The sequence below is a fragment of the Lycorma delicatula genome, chromosome 4 (assembly GCF_047948215.1).
Source record: "Lycorma delicatula isolate Av1 chromosome 4, ASM4794821v1, whole genome shotgun sequence".
Lineage (NCBI taxonomy): Eukaryota > Metazoa > Arthropoda > Insecta > Hemiptera > Fulgoridae > Lycorma > Lycorma delicatula.
Window position 1 is genome coordinate 16,774,078 of NC_134458.1, and position 15,414 is coordinate 16,789,491.

The window sequence follows — 15,414 nt, forward strand, 5'->3', positions numbered from 1 at the left end:
AGAAATATAATTTGTTTACATCAAAAATTAATTTTAATGTCAGGAAAAGATTTTTGAAAGTGTATGTTTGGAGTGTCGCTTTATATGGTAGTGAAACTTGGACAATCGGAGTATCTGAGAAGAAAAGATTAGAAGCTTTTGAAATGTGATGCTATAGGAGAATGTTAAAAATCAGATGGGTGGATAAAGTGACAAACGAAGAGGTATTGCGGCAAATAGATGAAGAAAGAAGCATTTGGAAGAATATAGTTAAAAGAAGAGACAGACTTATAGGCCACATACTAAGGCATCCTGGAATAGTCGCTTTAATATTGGAAGGACAGGTAGAAGGGAAAAATTGTGTAGGCAGGCCACGTTTGGAATATGTAAAACAAATTGTTAGGGATGTAGGATGTAGAGGGTATACTGAAATGAAACGACTAGCACTAGATAGGGAATCTTGGAGAGCTGCATCACACCAGTCAAATGACTGAAGACAAAAAAAAAAAGAAAAAAAATTCATGGTTAGCATCATCACTAATCAGATGTGATATTGTAGATTCTGTTTAAAATCTGATCGATAGAATGGTGACTTCAACTGTAGAATGGTTTCCTATATTTATGCTTTACCGACTAAATTTCTAGCCATGATAGCATTTAACGTATTCAACTTGCAGAGCATATATTACGTCAGGCATGGTCAACATACGGCCCGCGGGCCGAATGCGGCCAGCGTAATGAATTTATACGGCCCACAAAACATTTTTCAATCTTAGCTTTTTTTTTAAACAATTGGATAATGGAAAATACGGAAATTTAAAACAAAACTTGCCTAGAAATATATAGTAATCTTCAGCTCAACTTATATTTGTAAACAAACTTTTTCTTTAATGAATCTAAATAGAAGTACAAGAAATTCCGTAATAAAATTTTGTTTACTTAAATGAATCATTTTTTGTATTTAACATTTTTTAATTTTAATATTTCGTTCGGCCCGTGAAAAAGTTTTTCTTTCGAATTCGGTCCGGAGGCAAAAGCTGTTGGCCACGCCTGCACTACGTTATTTATTTGATGTGTATTTCATTTACTTCACATTGTGCGCATCTTTACAATGGCAAAACCAAAATCTACTTCAAATCAAAAACTTTTTTTAACAGATGTAAAGTGCACACAAAGTTTTACGGTGATTTATTATAAAATTTTACAATACTATCAGAAAAAACCGGATTACAGAAATTTTACTCCATGTTTAATGTCTCTTGATATTGATTATTTACTTATTCATTCATTATTTAATGTTACAATCAAGTGTGAAAAATCAAATTAAAATCCTTTCAAAATAAGAGTCAGTTTTTGGGACTACATTAACATTCGTAAATAAAATAATTTATTCTCAAAAAAGCATGACTGCACACTTACAAGCTCTCTGAACAACTATAATAAGGTATGTAGAACCATAAATGACTCATACTGTTCTGGATAGAATTTATGAGTTTATTTACCGGTTGATAAGCTCTGATTGTGATGACATTCAAGATTTATTTTGTTAATAAACATATTATAAATATGTAATAGGTAAATGCTGAGTAATGTAGCTTACAAAATATCAATATGTTTATAAAACATGATCACCATAAGTTAGTCTACCTTAAAAAATCGATAATATTTAAAAAAAAAAAAAAGAAGCAATTATAGGAGCTTCTGTTACAGTAAATTTACAGGCTAGTCCTATACAGAGTTCAAGAATTAGTTATTGATAAATATTAAATATTGGGAATTCTTGGCATATACAATAATTTTTTTTTAAATTAGAATTTTTAATTATAAGTAAAATAGATACAGAGTGAAATACAGAAATACACGGTTGTCTTACAAAAGCATACTAGGTCACAGAAATATAAAAATTAATGAGAGAGAGTTTGTAAATTACTTGAGTGAGGAAAATTAGGTACTATATATTAATCAGTTTTATAAAAAATATTTTGTTTAACCAGTAGACAATAAATTTGAACGTATTTTTAGGAAGCTGTCTGACAACCAGGGATAATTAACTAAATAATTTTATTGCTGAAGGTTTTACCTTATACTGTATGTTTTAGCAAGTCTAGTATAAAATGTTATGAAATATCTGTTTATTATTGTAGTCATGATTTACACTCTGACCATCAAAATTATTTCTTTTGCAAAAAATAGCTCTGTAAAATATTACTTATTCTAAGAAATATTTCTTTACGTTTTGATTATTTTACCAGTAATTTTAATAATGATAACTTAGCGTGTGTAAGCTTAGCATTTTAATAAGGTGCTTCAGAGCAAAACTTAAGTTGTATATATAATTCTATTATCTTCTTAAAATAATTACTGTTACTAGGAGGTGGAAAATTCTAGTATGGCTCTTATTGTTTTCTTAAAGACAGATGTAATTTTAGTTAACTTTAAACCATTCAAAAGTTTTCCTTGAATTAAGTTAATGGAGTAAGAATTACAATTGTAATCTTCTTCAAGACAAATTGGATAGGCTGTATACAGTTCTATTACACTTATTCTATATTACCTTACTGATTACATTACAAAAATTCATTTCATGGGATAAAAGCTAATTTCATATCTCATTAATGATTATATGGTTTTAATTTTGATAAATCACAAGTTAATTATTATGTTTCCTTAATTGAAAATATAATTTGTTTTGGCTGTGGTATACAATGTTTACCCAAAGATCTTCTGAAAGATCTTTTCATTTTCTCATACTTAAAATAGAATGAAGCAATTACCTCATTACAGATAGAGGCCATAATTTAGTGATAGAACAGTAAATTAAGTGTCTTATCCAAAAATTCAGTGTAGTATTGCTGCTATATACATTTTTAAACAACTTATGGCAATGTTCAAACCAGTATTTTGACTGATAATAATTGGTGTATCAATAATAGATGTTTCACTAAGGGTTGTAATGCTAAAAGCAAATAAGGTGGAAATTTAAGTAAGTGATGATTTTTATGAATAAACCTTACCTCACGGATATGCTTTTGAAGGCCTTTAATTCCAAAGTTGCGAATCACAAACCATAATTTCAAAGCTCTAAACCTCTTGCTTAAAGGAATCTGCCAGTGCTAATAAATAAAGTAAAACAAAACAAATATTAAATAAATTAATAATGTGTAATATATAGTAATGGTATAGCTATACAGAAAGTTTAAATAAGAAATTGGTTTACATCATCTAATATAATGCAACGTATTGATTTTATTTTGGCAGATCATGATTTATGTCTTTTCAGTCTTAAGTAATGTACATTATAAGTAATTACATCTTCATCTCCAAATTACGTAAATAGAAGATGAAGGATTTAATAAATATTCATAAAATATTATTTCCCAATTTATTTGAAAAATCAGTTCAAAAATAATTTACTACATTTTACTAAATAAACTAATATAAATAAGGAGTAGTTTAACTCACCAGAAAATCTAATTTATGTTGAGAGTTACATAAAACTAAACTTATGGGAGTATAGGTTGTAACTGGTATATAACAACTAACTTGAGTATAACTTGAGTATAGGTAACTTGTGGTATAGGTATAACACAAAGGTTCGTTGGGAAGAATGATGAAAGTATATTAATTCAACAATACAACAGGGAACTAGTAATCAATATTCTGATGAAGTAATCTCTGCCATATTAATATAATAATTGTGCATATGCATCACAATTCCACTGATTCTCTATTCCTATGATTCCTAAATTTTTAGCAAATGACTAAATACAGGTATAATTCTAAAAGAGACTTACACTTGGCCTTGGAATGATATCATAAAGTATCAATATGTTCATTTCCAACAGTAATGTTCAAGCACTCTTAATGGAGAGCCTGAACTGGGTTTTCATTAAAGGAAAAGGTTGTTAACCTTCTGTGAGAAATTTGGTGAGAAACATTTTTACAGTACTAGTAACAGAAGTTAATATAAGGGTAACTTTATATTTAATGCAGTAAAACAGATAAAACTGTTCTCATCACTGAAAAAAATACTAGCACAATTTGTGAGGCTAGTAGGAAGCTGTTTATCTCACATTAATAACGTTATCGCACACGGTACATGAATGACTTCTGTTGTCAGTCTTAATCATTTACTGGTTATTCAACATCCCAGATTCTCTTTCATAAATAAACATTTTCTTTATTTAACAGCCAGCCCTTAGAAATTTTTATTCATTAACTTTTTTTATACTTTTAATAAATCAGATAAGATGTTGTTAATAATTATGCAGGTACTCCAAAAAAATTATTCACTTAACACTTTTGGTGACTAGCCATTATCAGAAACCTTTGGGAAGTATATTTTTGTTTGCTATATATAATTAAAAATAGTTATGTCAAGTAGTTAAAATATATGGTTAAATTTTTAATTTCATATTTCAAAGAAAAATATTCACTTTAAAAAAAGTTCTGCTGAAGATGGCTAGTCTTTAAAAGCATAAAGTGAATAAGTTTTTGAAACACCTGAGTAAGCCGTACTCACAGAGTAATAGTAATAGTATTATAATCACACAGTAAATAATGTATAACTAAAACTATAAATCCACTAATACGTATATTATACTTGTCATGTGAAAACATTTATTTGAATTAACATAAAACTAAGTTTATAAAACTAGTTCAGTGCACAAAGTTTCAACACAGGCTTTCATGAAAATGAAAGAAATTGCAAAATTCTTCAATCCCAATAAAGATTAATGTTAATAATGATGTTTCCTTAAAGCCTAAAATAATGATGTTAATAAATTCATGAATTAACAAAGATTTATACACAATATTGTGTACATTATATGTGTTAAATAATTCTTATAAGGTACTTAAGAAATAACATAGAACATTAAATTAGTGTCTTAATACCAATTAACACATATATAATCTATATCTATAAATTGTAGAGTGACAATGAAAACTTACCATATAGTCAATTGCAAGTCCTAAAAAAAATATATTAAACTTAAACATCTTTTGTAAAATCATTCTATTATGAAAGAAAATTGTAGCTCATCAAAATGCTCAATAAGTCAACCTGTACTTCTAACCTATACTTTTTTCAAAATTTGCTTGATTTAAGTACAAATATTTAATTAAAGGCAACAATAAATTTTCACTATGTATACAATAAATCAGGAATAATTTATGGATCAAGTTCTCGTTATAATCCTTTAAGTTACAAAATAATGAGATATAAGGAACTAGAACTTTAAATGCAATCTCTTTAAATGGCTAAACTGAATACAGATCATTAACAAGTTTTATTACTTTCATCACTTTCCTGGTATTTTCAGGGTGAGAAATTAATATCCCATTGATACTGTAGTAATACTGTATATAATTAAAAATTATTAGTATAATAATTTCCCACTTTCTCAAACTACTAAACAGAATAAACATTTTAGAATTTATGTTTACTTTTTTTTATTATAACAGTATTAGTGTATTGAGGCTTTAAGGAAACAATAAAATAATGCTACGTCATATAAGAAAAAAAAAAATTTACTTACTGAAATATTTGTACAATAATAAAGATTACATACAAGAATCACAACAGAAAGGAAAAGTTAGGTATCGTAATACATTTATTGTAACGATAAAAACATTTAAAAAAATAAAATAATCATTAAGAACTAATGAAACAAAGAAACATAATAGCTTGTTGTATGATACCATATTTCAGTTTGATGAATGAAATGGTGCAAAACATTTTTTGCACAGAGCAGCATTACAAGTACTACTTATCATGTTGCTCCGTTTTTCTTTGTCATTTGTTTTTGTTGCATTTGTTGTCAGTGAGCATATCATTGATAAGTATTTATTATTTCTGGAAGGTGATTGCAAGTGTTAGATGGTCTAATAATATTTTCAATTGTAAGGTGCCCCATTGGATATTTTTACTTCCTAGCCCTGCCTTTCATTGGAGTATAAGCTCTTTTAATGAGCTAAAGTTCACCAGGGAATAAAATTTAATATCTTTATCTTGATAAATGAATTTGTATATGACAACTATTTACAAGAACAGATTCAATAAAGTAGTAGGAAAATTTCATCCAGTATCTTCTGGATTTTTGACAAATTCTATCGATTTCCATGAACTGGTTAAAGCGGTCTGCACCACCCATGTACTTACTATACTCAGCAATAACTACTGGACAGAGACCTTATCTGTCATTCCAGTAGCAATGGTTCTCAATACTGTAGCAGAAGTATTAGCATGGTGAAATCTGCTTAAAACAAAGACACTTTTCTTACAATAATATTACAATTTTACAACAATAATATCATAGGCCACACTGTGAAGTCAGCATCAACATTTTTTAATTATTCATCTGTTTTTAAAAATTTGTTAGGCTAATTTGTTCTATTATTCTGTATAGTTCTGCAACCAAACATATCTTTGTCATCAAGGATTTTCATTAAATTTACCGTACTAAAGAAATGATCAAAAAACCTGCTGGTCAAGTATCCTTGACCAGCAAAACAAGATGTCAAATTGATTTTTTAATTTTAATTTATTTTCTATTCCTATACACAAACACTATATAATAGTATTGGTGCATTGTCAATAAAACAAGTACACACAAAAAAAAGAAAAAACAAATCAATACAAAAAATATCAAAAACATGTACAAAAGTACATAAAATATTAGTTCCATTTAAAAATACTCTACAGCTATAACATTCAAAAATTCATCTGCTGGTTAATGAGCAAGTCACAAGCATTCTGTTTAAATGATTTTTAGCAAGGTTTTTCATCCTTCTGACAATTTATTATAAAATTGAATCCCTCTATACTGAGGACTTCTTTCACAAGAAGATAAATAGTGTTTTGGTAGTTGTAGAAGATATTGTTTTATTGTATTATAACTATGTTTAAAGGTAACATTTTTGAGATCGGACTTTTTAACCTTTCTCCAAAATAACAACATTAACAAAAGTCAGATATGGGCTCCATGAGGTGTGCCTGGATATATCAGGAACAAATAGGAGAGATATGTCCAGTGAACTGAATCTAAACAAACTTCACAATTTTATCTATCATCAAGTCATACCCCACTATCATTAACTATATCACATCTAGAGTTGTAACTCGGGATCGAATCCCACCACAAGTGATCCCTTGAAAGTTAACCATAAAAGGTCTTTTAAGGAATACTGCACTTTCTTTTCTTTCTTTCTTTTTCCTGTTTAGCCTCCGGTAACTACCGTTTAGATAATACTTCAGAGGATGATTGAGGATGATATGTATGAGTGTGAATGAAGTGTAGTCTTGCATATTCTCAGTTCGACCATACCTGAGATGTGTGGTTAATTGAAACCCAACCACCAAAGAACACCGGTATCCACGATCTAGTATTCAAGTCCGTGTAAAAATAGCTGGCTTTACTAGGACTTGAACGCTGGAACTCTCGACTTCCAAATCAGCGATTTGGGAAGACGCGTTCACCACTAGACCAAACCGGTGGGTTAAGGAATATTCCACTGGCTGAACTAAACAACACTAGAGTTCAGAGAAGACAGCACTCGGATACAGTGGGCTGCCACTTAGAAGATAACATGCAATCGAAAGCATTGGAATGATCTAACATTGCACACATGAACAAGGACAATACAAAATCCAAACTCAAACCAAAACAAATCACCTACATTTCTACTCACAATGTAAACTCACTCATGCAGACTGGTGAACTAAAAATAACCAATCTAATGGACAAACACAAAATTCTCATCATGGGACAGCATGAAATAAGAAACACTGACCAGGATGCAAAGGAATCTGAAGGGTATAGGCTCTACAAAGGTATACTTGGGAAGAGAGTAATGAGAAAGTGTCCTACAGTTTGGAACAAGATTTTTGGTCAGCCTCAAAATAATAAACTCCATACAAGAATTCAAGTCACAATCCCCAAGAATCTCAATACTCACCCTAAAAGCACCTAATAAAACCTACACCATAATAAATGCCCACGCCCCCACTAATAAAATAAAAACAAATTTCCAAAAGTCCATAAAGAAACAAAAATGTTTTGGGACCTACAAAACCAGATTATAAATAACGTTCCCAAAAATCACGTTAAACAACTGGAGACTTCAACACTCAACTAGGCAGAGAAAGAAGATACCATGACATCATTGAAAAACGGCCCACCCAAATGAAAACAGATGGGAGACTCATCAATCTCTGCAGAAATCACAACCTAATCTCAAAATCCACATATTTCAAGATGAAATCTCAAAAACTCAAAACCTGGAAACACCCCCAACTACACTAAAGGAGAATGGCACTAAAGGAGAATGGCATGTCTTCATGGACAAACACCACCACAAAGAGATCTACCACAAAAAAATCCTCTGAGACTAAATTAAAATTAAATTCACTTCCCAGAGGAAGCTATAAAACCAAACCCCTAAAATCAAAGTAAAATAGACCCTATACAACTAATCAAGAATGAAAATTACCAAAAAGCAAAGGAATAAATAACAATCACAAAAAACCTCGAAGGCCTAATCAACAACCTTAAAAAAATCGCAGAAACATTGGGCCCAATGAAACCCTGTAGAAAGCATCAATGGTGGAACAGTGAATGCAACAAAACAATTGTGAAGAAACATCAAGCATGGCTATTACACCAATCCCAAAAAACAGAAACATCCTTCCAAAATCTAGTAAAACAAATATAAGAAACCAGCCATACCCGAAGAAAAATAAAAAGACAACACCATAAAGACATACTGAAATCAATAGAAGAAGAATTCAACAAAACACAGTCAAGAGACTGCCACAAAACCTTCATTAAACAACTCCAAAAATATGAACCCCCAACCCTACTAATGAAAACCACAATCTACCCCATAACAATAAATATAACACAGAAATTCTAGCTAAATATTTCAACAAACTCCTAAATTGTGAAGAACTGACAGAACTCCTAAAAACATCACTCCAATAAAAACATCACGGGAAAACATCAACCCTCCCGTAATAAAAGAAGTCTATCAAAAAGTGGGTGAGATAAAGAATTACAAAGTGGCAGGAGAAGATCAGGCCACGGTAGAGATCTGGAAACATGCAGGAATACCAGTAAAAATTCCCCATTGCTTTTCATCAATAGCTTGTCAATAACTGGATCAAACAAAAACTATCAGAAAACTAGATGATAGCCCTCATCCACCTGCTACACAAAAAGGCAGACAAGACAGACCCTAAAAACTACAGGGGAATCTCACACAGCATACAAAATTCTTTCAAGAAGCATCCTCAACAGGATCAGTTTACAATTCAAGAAAGAACTAGGAGATTACCAGGGAGGTTTCAGACCCTGAAGGAGCTGTCCAGATCAGATCATGAGTCTCAAGCTAATAATGGATTACAACTGAAAAAGAAACAGAAGTATGGTGATATTGTTTGTAGAATTCAAGAAAGTATTTGAGTGGATCCACAGATAATTTCTACTAAATTTCTAAGACACCTCGAACTACAACTCAAATTATAAATGTAATAAAACTTACCCTCACAAACACTAAGTCAAAGTGAAATTCAGAGGTGAAATATTGGAACCATAAAACAGGACTGGGCAAAGGCAATGGACTCTCACCAGTACTGTTCAAGTGCGCTCTGGTAATGGTAATAAGGGAATGGCTCAAAAAACGCCCCCAAAAATAAAAATAGGACAAAAAATCAAAACAAACTGCCTTGGTTTCATCAATGACTTGGCACTGCTAACAAACAACATCAATGAAGTTAAAATGACTTCGGATGACACGTTTGACTTTGACATGCGAGCTTTTTTGGTCTGGGTGATCCCTTTGAGCACCATTGCGAACTTTGACGTTTTGTTTCTGGATCGTATTGAAAAAACCAACCTTCATCACCAGTGATAACACGGCTCAACAAATCTGGATTGATTTCCGTTTGCTCTAACAGATCGGCTGCCACATTTTCCCGTGTTTCTCGCTGTTGTTGTGTGAGATTTTTGGGGACTATTTTTGCACAAATCTTTCTCATACCAAGATCTTCAGTTAATATTAGACGAACCGTTTCTCGATTGATGTTGAGTTCTTCTGCAATCATTTTCACGGATAATCTTCGATCAGATCGTACGATTTCACGCACCCTGGTCAAGTTGACACCTGTCCGTGAGGTTGATGGTCGTCCACTGCGGTCTTCATCTTCAACATTCGTTCTGCCTTCACTAAAAATGTTATGCCACCGAAAAACTTGAGCTCTTGACATAACCTCCTCTCCAAAAGCCTTCTGAAGCTTACCGTAAGTTGTCGTCGCGTTTACACCCAATTTAACGCAAAAAGAAATGGGATACCGTTGCGCAATATTTTGCGGTTTCATTTCTGTGACGAGAGACACAAATACGTGTTCACTTATTACAGCACAACTCACGACTGAGTAGTTGAATCAATGTGCCGCTTGGACTAGAAGTAGCTTATAGACCAAGGTCAAAGATGATGTGACTACGCAAGCTGCAGGGTTGCCACATCTTGCAAAGAAAAATCAGTCTCATTACTTTATTGTCGCACCTCATTTTAGTTAGTTCTACATAAACTTTCATGATGTAAAGTTGTACATTAGAATTTGTTCGATGCACATCCTGTTTTTATATAAAGTAATATAGCATGTATGCAAATATTACAAATGTCATATAATTAATTATTAAAACAGTTAAATGTATATTAACTTGTATAAAAAGTACTTTTTTTTTAAAAAAAGAGGCAACATGTAAATACATAACTTTTATATATATATATATATATATATATATATATATGTTTGGTTCCATAACTTTACATAGTCAGGGGCAATCTGATATAATACACAAGTCTCTATTAAAAATGTCAGTCATTTTAAAAAATAACTAGTACTCCGTATCAGGAAAAGAGAGAAGTTAAATGGTTATGATCGCTTTCTTTGTTGACTCAAACATACTGCTGCATATCAGTATCCAAGCCCACCAAAAAAATGTAAGAGGTATTCAGCACTTTAAGTGACATCCTCACTCTGTTCACCACAGGAAAGAAACTGTGAATCAATCATGCCTCTTGTACATCAGGTGCTGTATATGCATCACAGCCATAAAAAAAAAATTATTAATAAAGTAACATTAATTATTTCATTTTGTTAAGTAGCAGTGTATTACATTGCTAGTAGGGGTTATACAGAGAACAGATTCTAAAATAATAAACAGAATTAACACATAAAGTTTTGCAAAATAAGCACTAAATCTAATAAGTGCTCAGAATAAATCCTCGTCTAACATTGTCAGTATTTAATTTATCATTTTTAATCCTGAATATAATTTAATTTCAATGTAATTAAAAAAAAAATTAAACTGAATCAAGTAAGTTAAGTTCTTAAAATTAAACATTGCATTTATAAAGTATACATTAAATACTTGACCACAGATTACAACATACAGTTTACTGGTATGTAAGCACACATTGTTAAGAAAGGTGACTTGATCATTACGGAAAAGTTAAAACCTGTTACTCATCTTAATCAAACATTGATTAAGTCTTTTTCTCTCTTGCAATCTGTATCTAGATACCAAAACTCCCTCCATTAGCAATGTATCAAACCAACAGCAGCTGCAGAACAGTTCTTAAATTATATAAATTGCTCTTGCTTGACATACTGGTGAAAATATGAGTAGCTGTATACCTACTCCAGGATATACAGGTAACAGATCATAGCATCATGATAAACACTCATTCTGTGACAATGTTATATGCCATAACCAAAGATTAGATAAAAACTTAACAGAATTGAAAAATTTGAAAGTAAGGAAGCTGTCAAACAGCTCTTGCGTCATTTATCCACCAATGATAACAGTTTTTCAGAATAAAAAATAAATATTATTTATGTGATAGAGTGATAACATCTCTATCTTTCATTTGGAAAATTCTGGGTTTCAATCTATCAGATTATTCTTATCTGGTATTCTTCATGCTAAAAACTCCACATATAATATTCCCATGCACAAGCCTAACCTAAGGCCATCCTGTGTGAATTATTCATTAAAAATTGTTTTTTCTAAAAGTTTTTTTTTTAATAATAACTTAACAATAAAGCACAGAAATTTTTTGCAGCTATACTTTAAAGCATACTAAACCTGAATTTTCATGTTGCAAGTAGAGAGGTTCAACATTAAATGTTCTGTGCAGTGAACCACTGTTTTTTACCCTAAATAAAAAAATAAATAAAAAAGTTATTAACATAAAATAAAATTACAAGATACATTATTAACTACAGCAAACTATTTTTATCATAGAAATAACTAACTTTATAAAATGTTTAAGTTAAACTTTTAGATTCAAGCTAAATCCAAAAGACATTAATATGATATACAAAATTATATTCTACCTAATCTAAAAAGACAATTGGAATTAATATGTAACTAGAACATGCCATCCACTGGTAGTGTATAACCATGAGATACTCCAACGTTGCCACTATCAACAGAACGGCGTGAGAATGCACAAATAGAGCACCTTTTGTTGTCCATGAAAATGCAACATTCATAATATTAATGGACATCAGTATAAAAGCCAGGCCACCTGTAGGTTTGCTGACTCATTCCATTTCATGCACATTTTTTCTCCTCTAAGTTAATGTTGCACTGTATGAGCTGGCAACTCTGATCCCAGCCTTCTCAAATATGGAGGGAGATTTTTGTTCCATTTTTTAAAATGTAAAATGTTTATTGTTGTTTTGAATATATAAGTTTTGCACATATTTTTAACTTTAAAAAAATGAAAAATAATAGATAAATATGACTGAATGATAAAGTAATTTCCTATAAAATAGGAGTTAAGTTTAAAAATAGATATTCTCAAAAACAATTCATACAAATTCTTTAAAATTGTATTTTGTTTATTGTTGTGAAAAATTGCATAATGTATTAAAACTTAAAAATTGAATTAGGCTTAAATAAAAGTATATCTCTATACAAAAAAAAACAAAAAAAAAAAACAGATTAAATCTACACATGTGCCTACAGTCTTCTACCACTGACAAAACATTTCAGAGTTTTTCTGAAAAATTCTTGTGAATTACTTTAGGTATTAATTCAGCAGTTTAAGGGGGAGGGTTGTGATGGTTGAAAAATAAACAAATTAATTTAACATGCTCAGAATCTACAATAAAAAAATTAATTGTAATTATTCACTATGAAAAACAGTACAGCTCTCCAAGCAACAACCATTGATTGGGTAAAAATATTTCTAATAATTTATCTTCTACCAACATTAATCATTTGTTTAATAGGTATAATTAAGTAATAAAAAAGGTAATTCTTTATACACCCCCAATAAATAACCAGAAAAAGTTCAATAAAAAACTTGTTTAAACATGTACATATGATAAACTATAAACACAATTGCATTCATTCAATTGCATATTTGCATTCATTTAACTCACTTTGAATGAATAGTGAAAAAAAAATAAAAAGTGAAAATAAATAGTAAATTAAATAATAAAAAGTATATTAAATAATAATTAATAGTAAATAAATAGTGAAAGCTGTGAAATTGAAAATGCTGTTTATGAGAAGGCATATCTGTTAATTGGAATAATAGGTACAAGTTTGAATGTTAATGAAAAAATATCTACCTTGACCAATATATTATGTTTATTTCTAAATAAAGATTTAATGTATATCCAAACTTACCACATAGCTGTACAATCAAAATGTACCATCATCCATTTACTTGGATTAAATGCTATTGAATCTACAAAGTGTATACCATTTAACCATTTTCTAAATTCAGGACAAATAAATGCAGTTCCAGCATAAGCTGCATCAACATGAAGCCATAATCTTTCTGAAATACCTGAAAATTTTAAGTTTACGTAAGTGAATTACTTCAGAAACTACGTATACAAAATTATTAAAATACTTACTTTGTACTTTAAACTTATTAGGAATAACTAGTAATTATTAATATTAACACAACAAAATTCTTCAACATATATATTTTGACTTCCTGGAAAAAAAAAGCTTTATGAACGATTGTAAATTAGCAGAGATTCTTTTTCCAAATTGACTAAAGAATAATTTTATAGTATATAATGACACATCTGGGAAATGAATGAGTAAATAAAATTATTAAATTACTATTAGTTTGTGAAATTAATGATTTTGTTTTCTACAATCATCTTGTAACAAAAATGTTTTTAAAAGATTTAAATTTATTGCAACAATCTGGTCCAATTTCATGCATTGCTAACCTTAATTTTTTTCATTAATTACTTGACCTATTAAGTTTTAATCTTTTTCTAACTTTAAGACTGAAATTCATATGGTCTTCGTATTAACATTATGATTTTAATTATACCTAATTTAAATATAATACAAAATACCAGGTGGCTGAAAAGTAACTTTTTTATAATTGAGATAATTAGATGCAGTTTGTGGCATTCTTAATGTACCACGGGGCTACTTCAATGAACATATATTTCACTCCTGATTTTTGGGCAGGGAGGCAACTCAATAATTTCAAATGAGACCGATGTTCATTTGATATATTATTTTAACTCAATGAGACAAGAAAAATTATACAATTAAAACTAAATTCTTATGGTCCAATTCAAAATGGTGGCCAACAGTGTGTTTGTATCAGATATCTAGAACTATGGTTGTATGCTCCCATTTAATTTTTTTGTTATTTGACGTATTCCAATTCTGTCTTTGGAAATCTTCTCTGATAAAGAGGCTAACTCAATAAGTCCCAATTTAGAGTATTCGGTCTTTATGGTGGTCAGGGGGCAGGAGTGGGTCAAAAATCTTAAATGGGACATTTATGGTCATGTGATACGTTGTTTTTAAAGGATTTTGCAAGACAAGCAAAATAGTACCAAGTTTTGACTATTTAAACCAAAATGGCAACCACAAATGTCATTATCTTAATTAAAAATTGAAAAAATTAATTATTAAAATTTTTCAAATACTTCTTTTAATTAAATTTACAGTCTTGAAGAATTTTGTTTAATTTAAGTAACAATTTGTAATTTAATTACTTTTTCATGTGTAATTAATTCTATCTTTTATTTTAAAAAAAGTCCTATAGTCTCACAAATTAAAAATACTGTCTAATAAAATTATTTCAGTTAAAAATGTTATTGCTTCTCACCTCATATTAAATGTTCAAACTGCTCTCCCTGTTCCTTCATTCAGTAATATGCTGCTCAATAGCTTCTGTCACATCGTGAATAGTTTCTGGTGAAATCTTCCCACATTTTATCTCAATGCACTTCTTTAATTCTTTGAAGAAGTTGGCTGTGAGCTATAAAGGTTGATTTTAAATGCTCCCACAGGGAGAAATCAAGGAAATTCAGGTCAGATGACCTTACTGACTGTTTAATATTACCACGTCAACCTGTTCAACAATTTG

General features: G+C 30.2%; 1 protein-coding gene across 1 annotated transcript in view; it reads right to left on the reverse strand.

The window, feature by feature from the left end:
* The window catches only part of LOC142324298 (histidine decarboxylase-like), a 124,461-nt gene that overhangs the window by 43,887 nt on the left and 65,160 nt on the right, over positions 1-15,414 (reverse strand). The window contains exons 8-11 of the mRNA XM_075365226.1: positions 13,692-13,854; positions 12,135-12,205; positions 4,933-4,952; positions 2,994-3,092 (exon numbers count right to left, since the gene is read on the reverse strand). Of these exons, the coding sequence (XP_075221341.1) occupies positions 2,994-3,092; positions 4,933-4,952; positions 12,135-12,205; positions 13,692-13,854 (353 nt within the window). The remainder of the gene's footprint in view (positions 1-2,993; positions 3,093-4,932; positions 4,953-12,134; positions 12,206-13,691; positions 13,855-15,414) is intronic.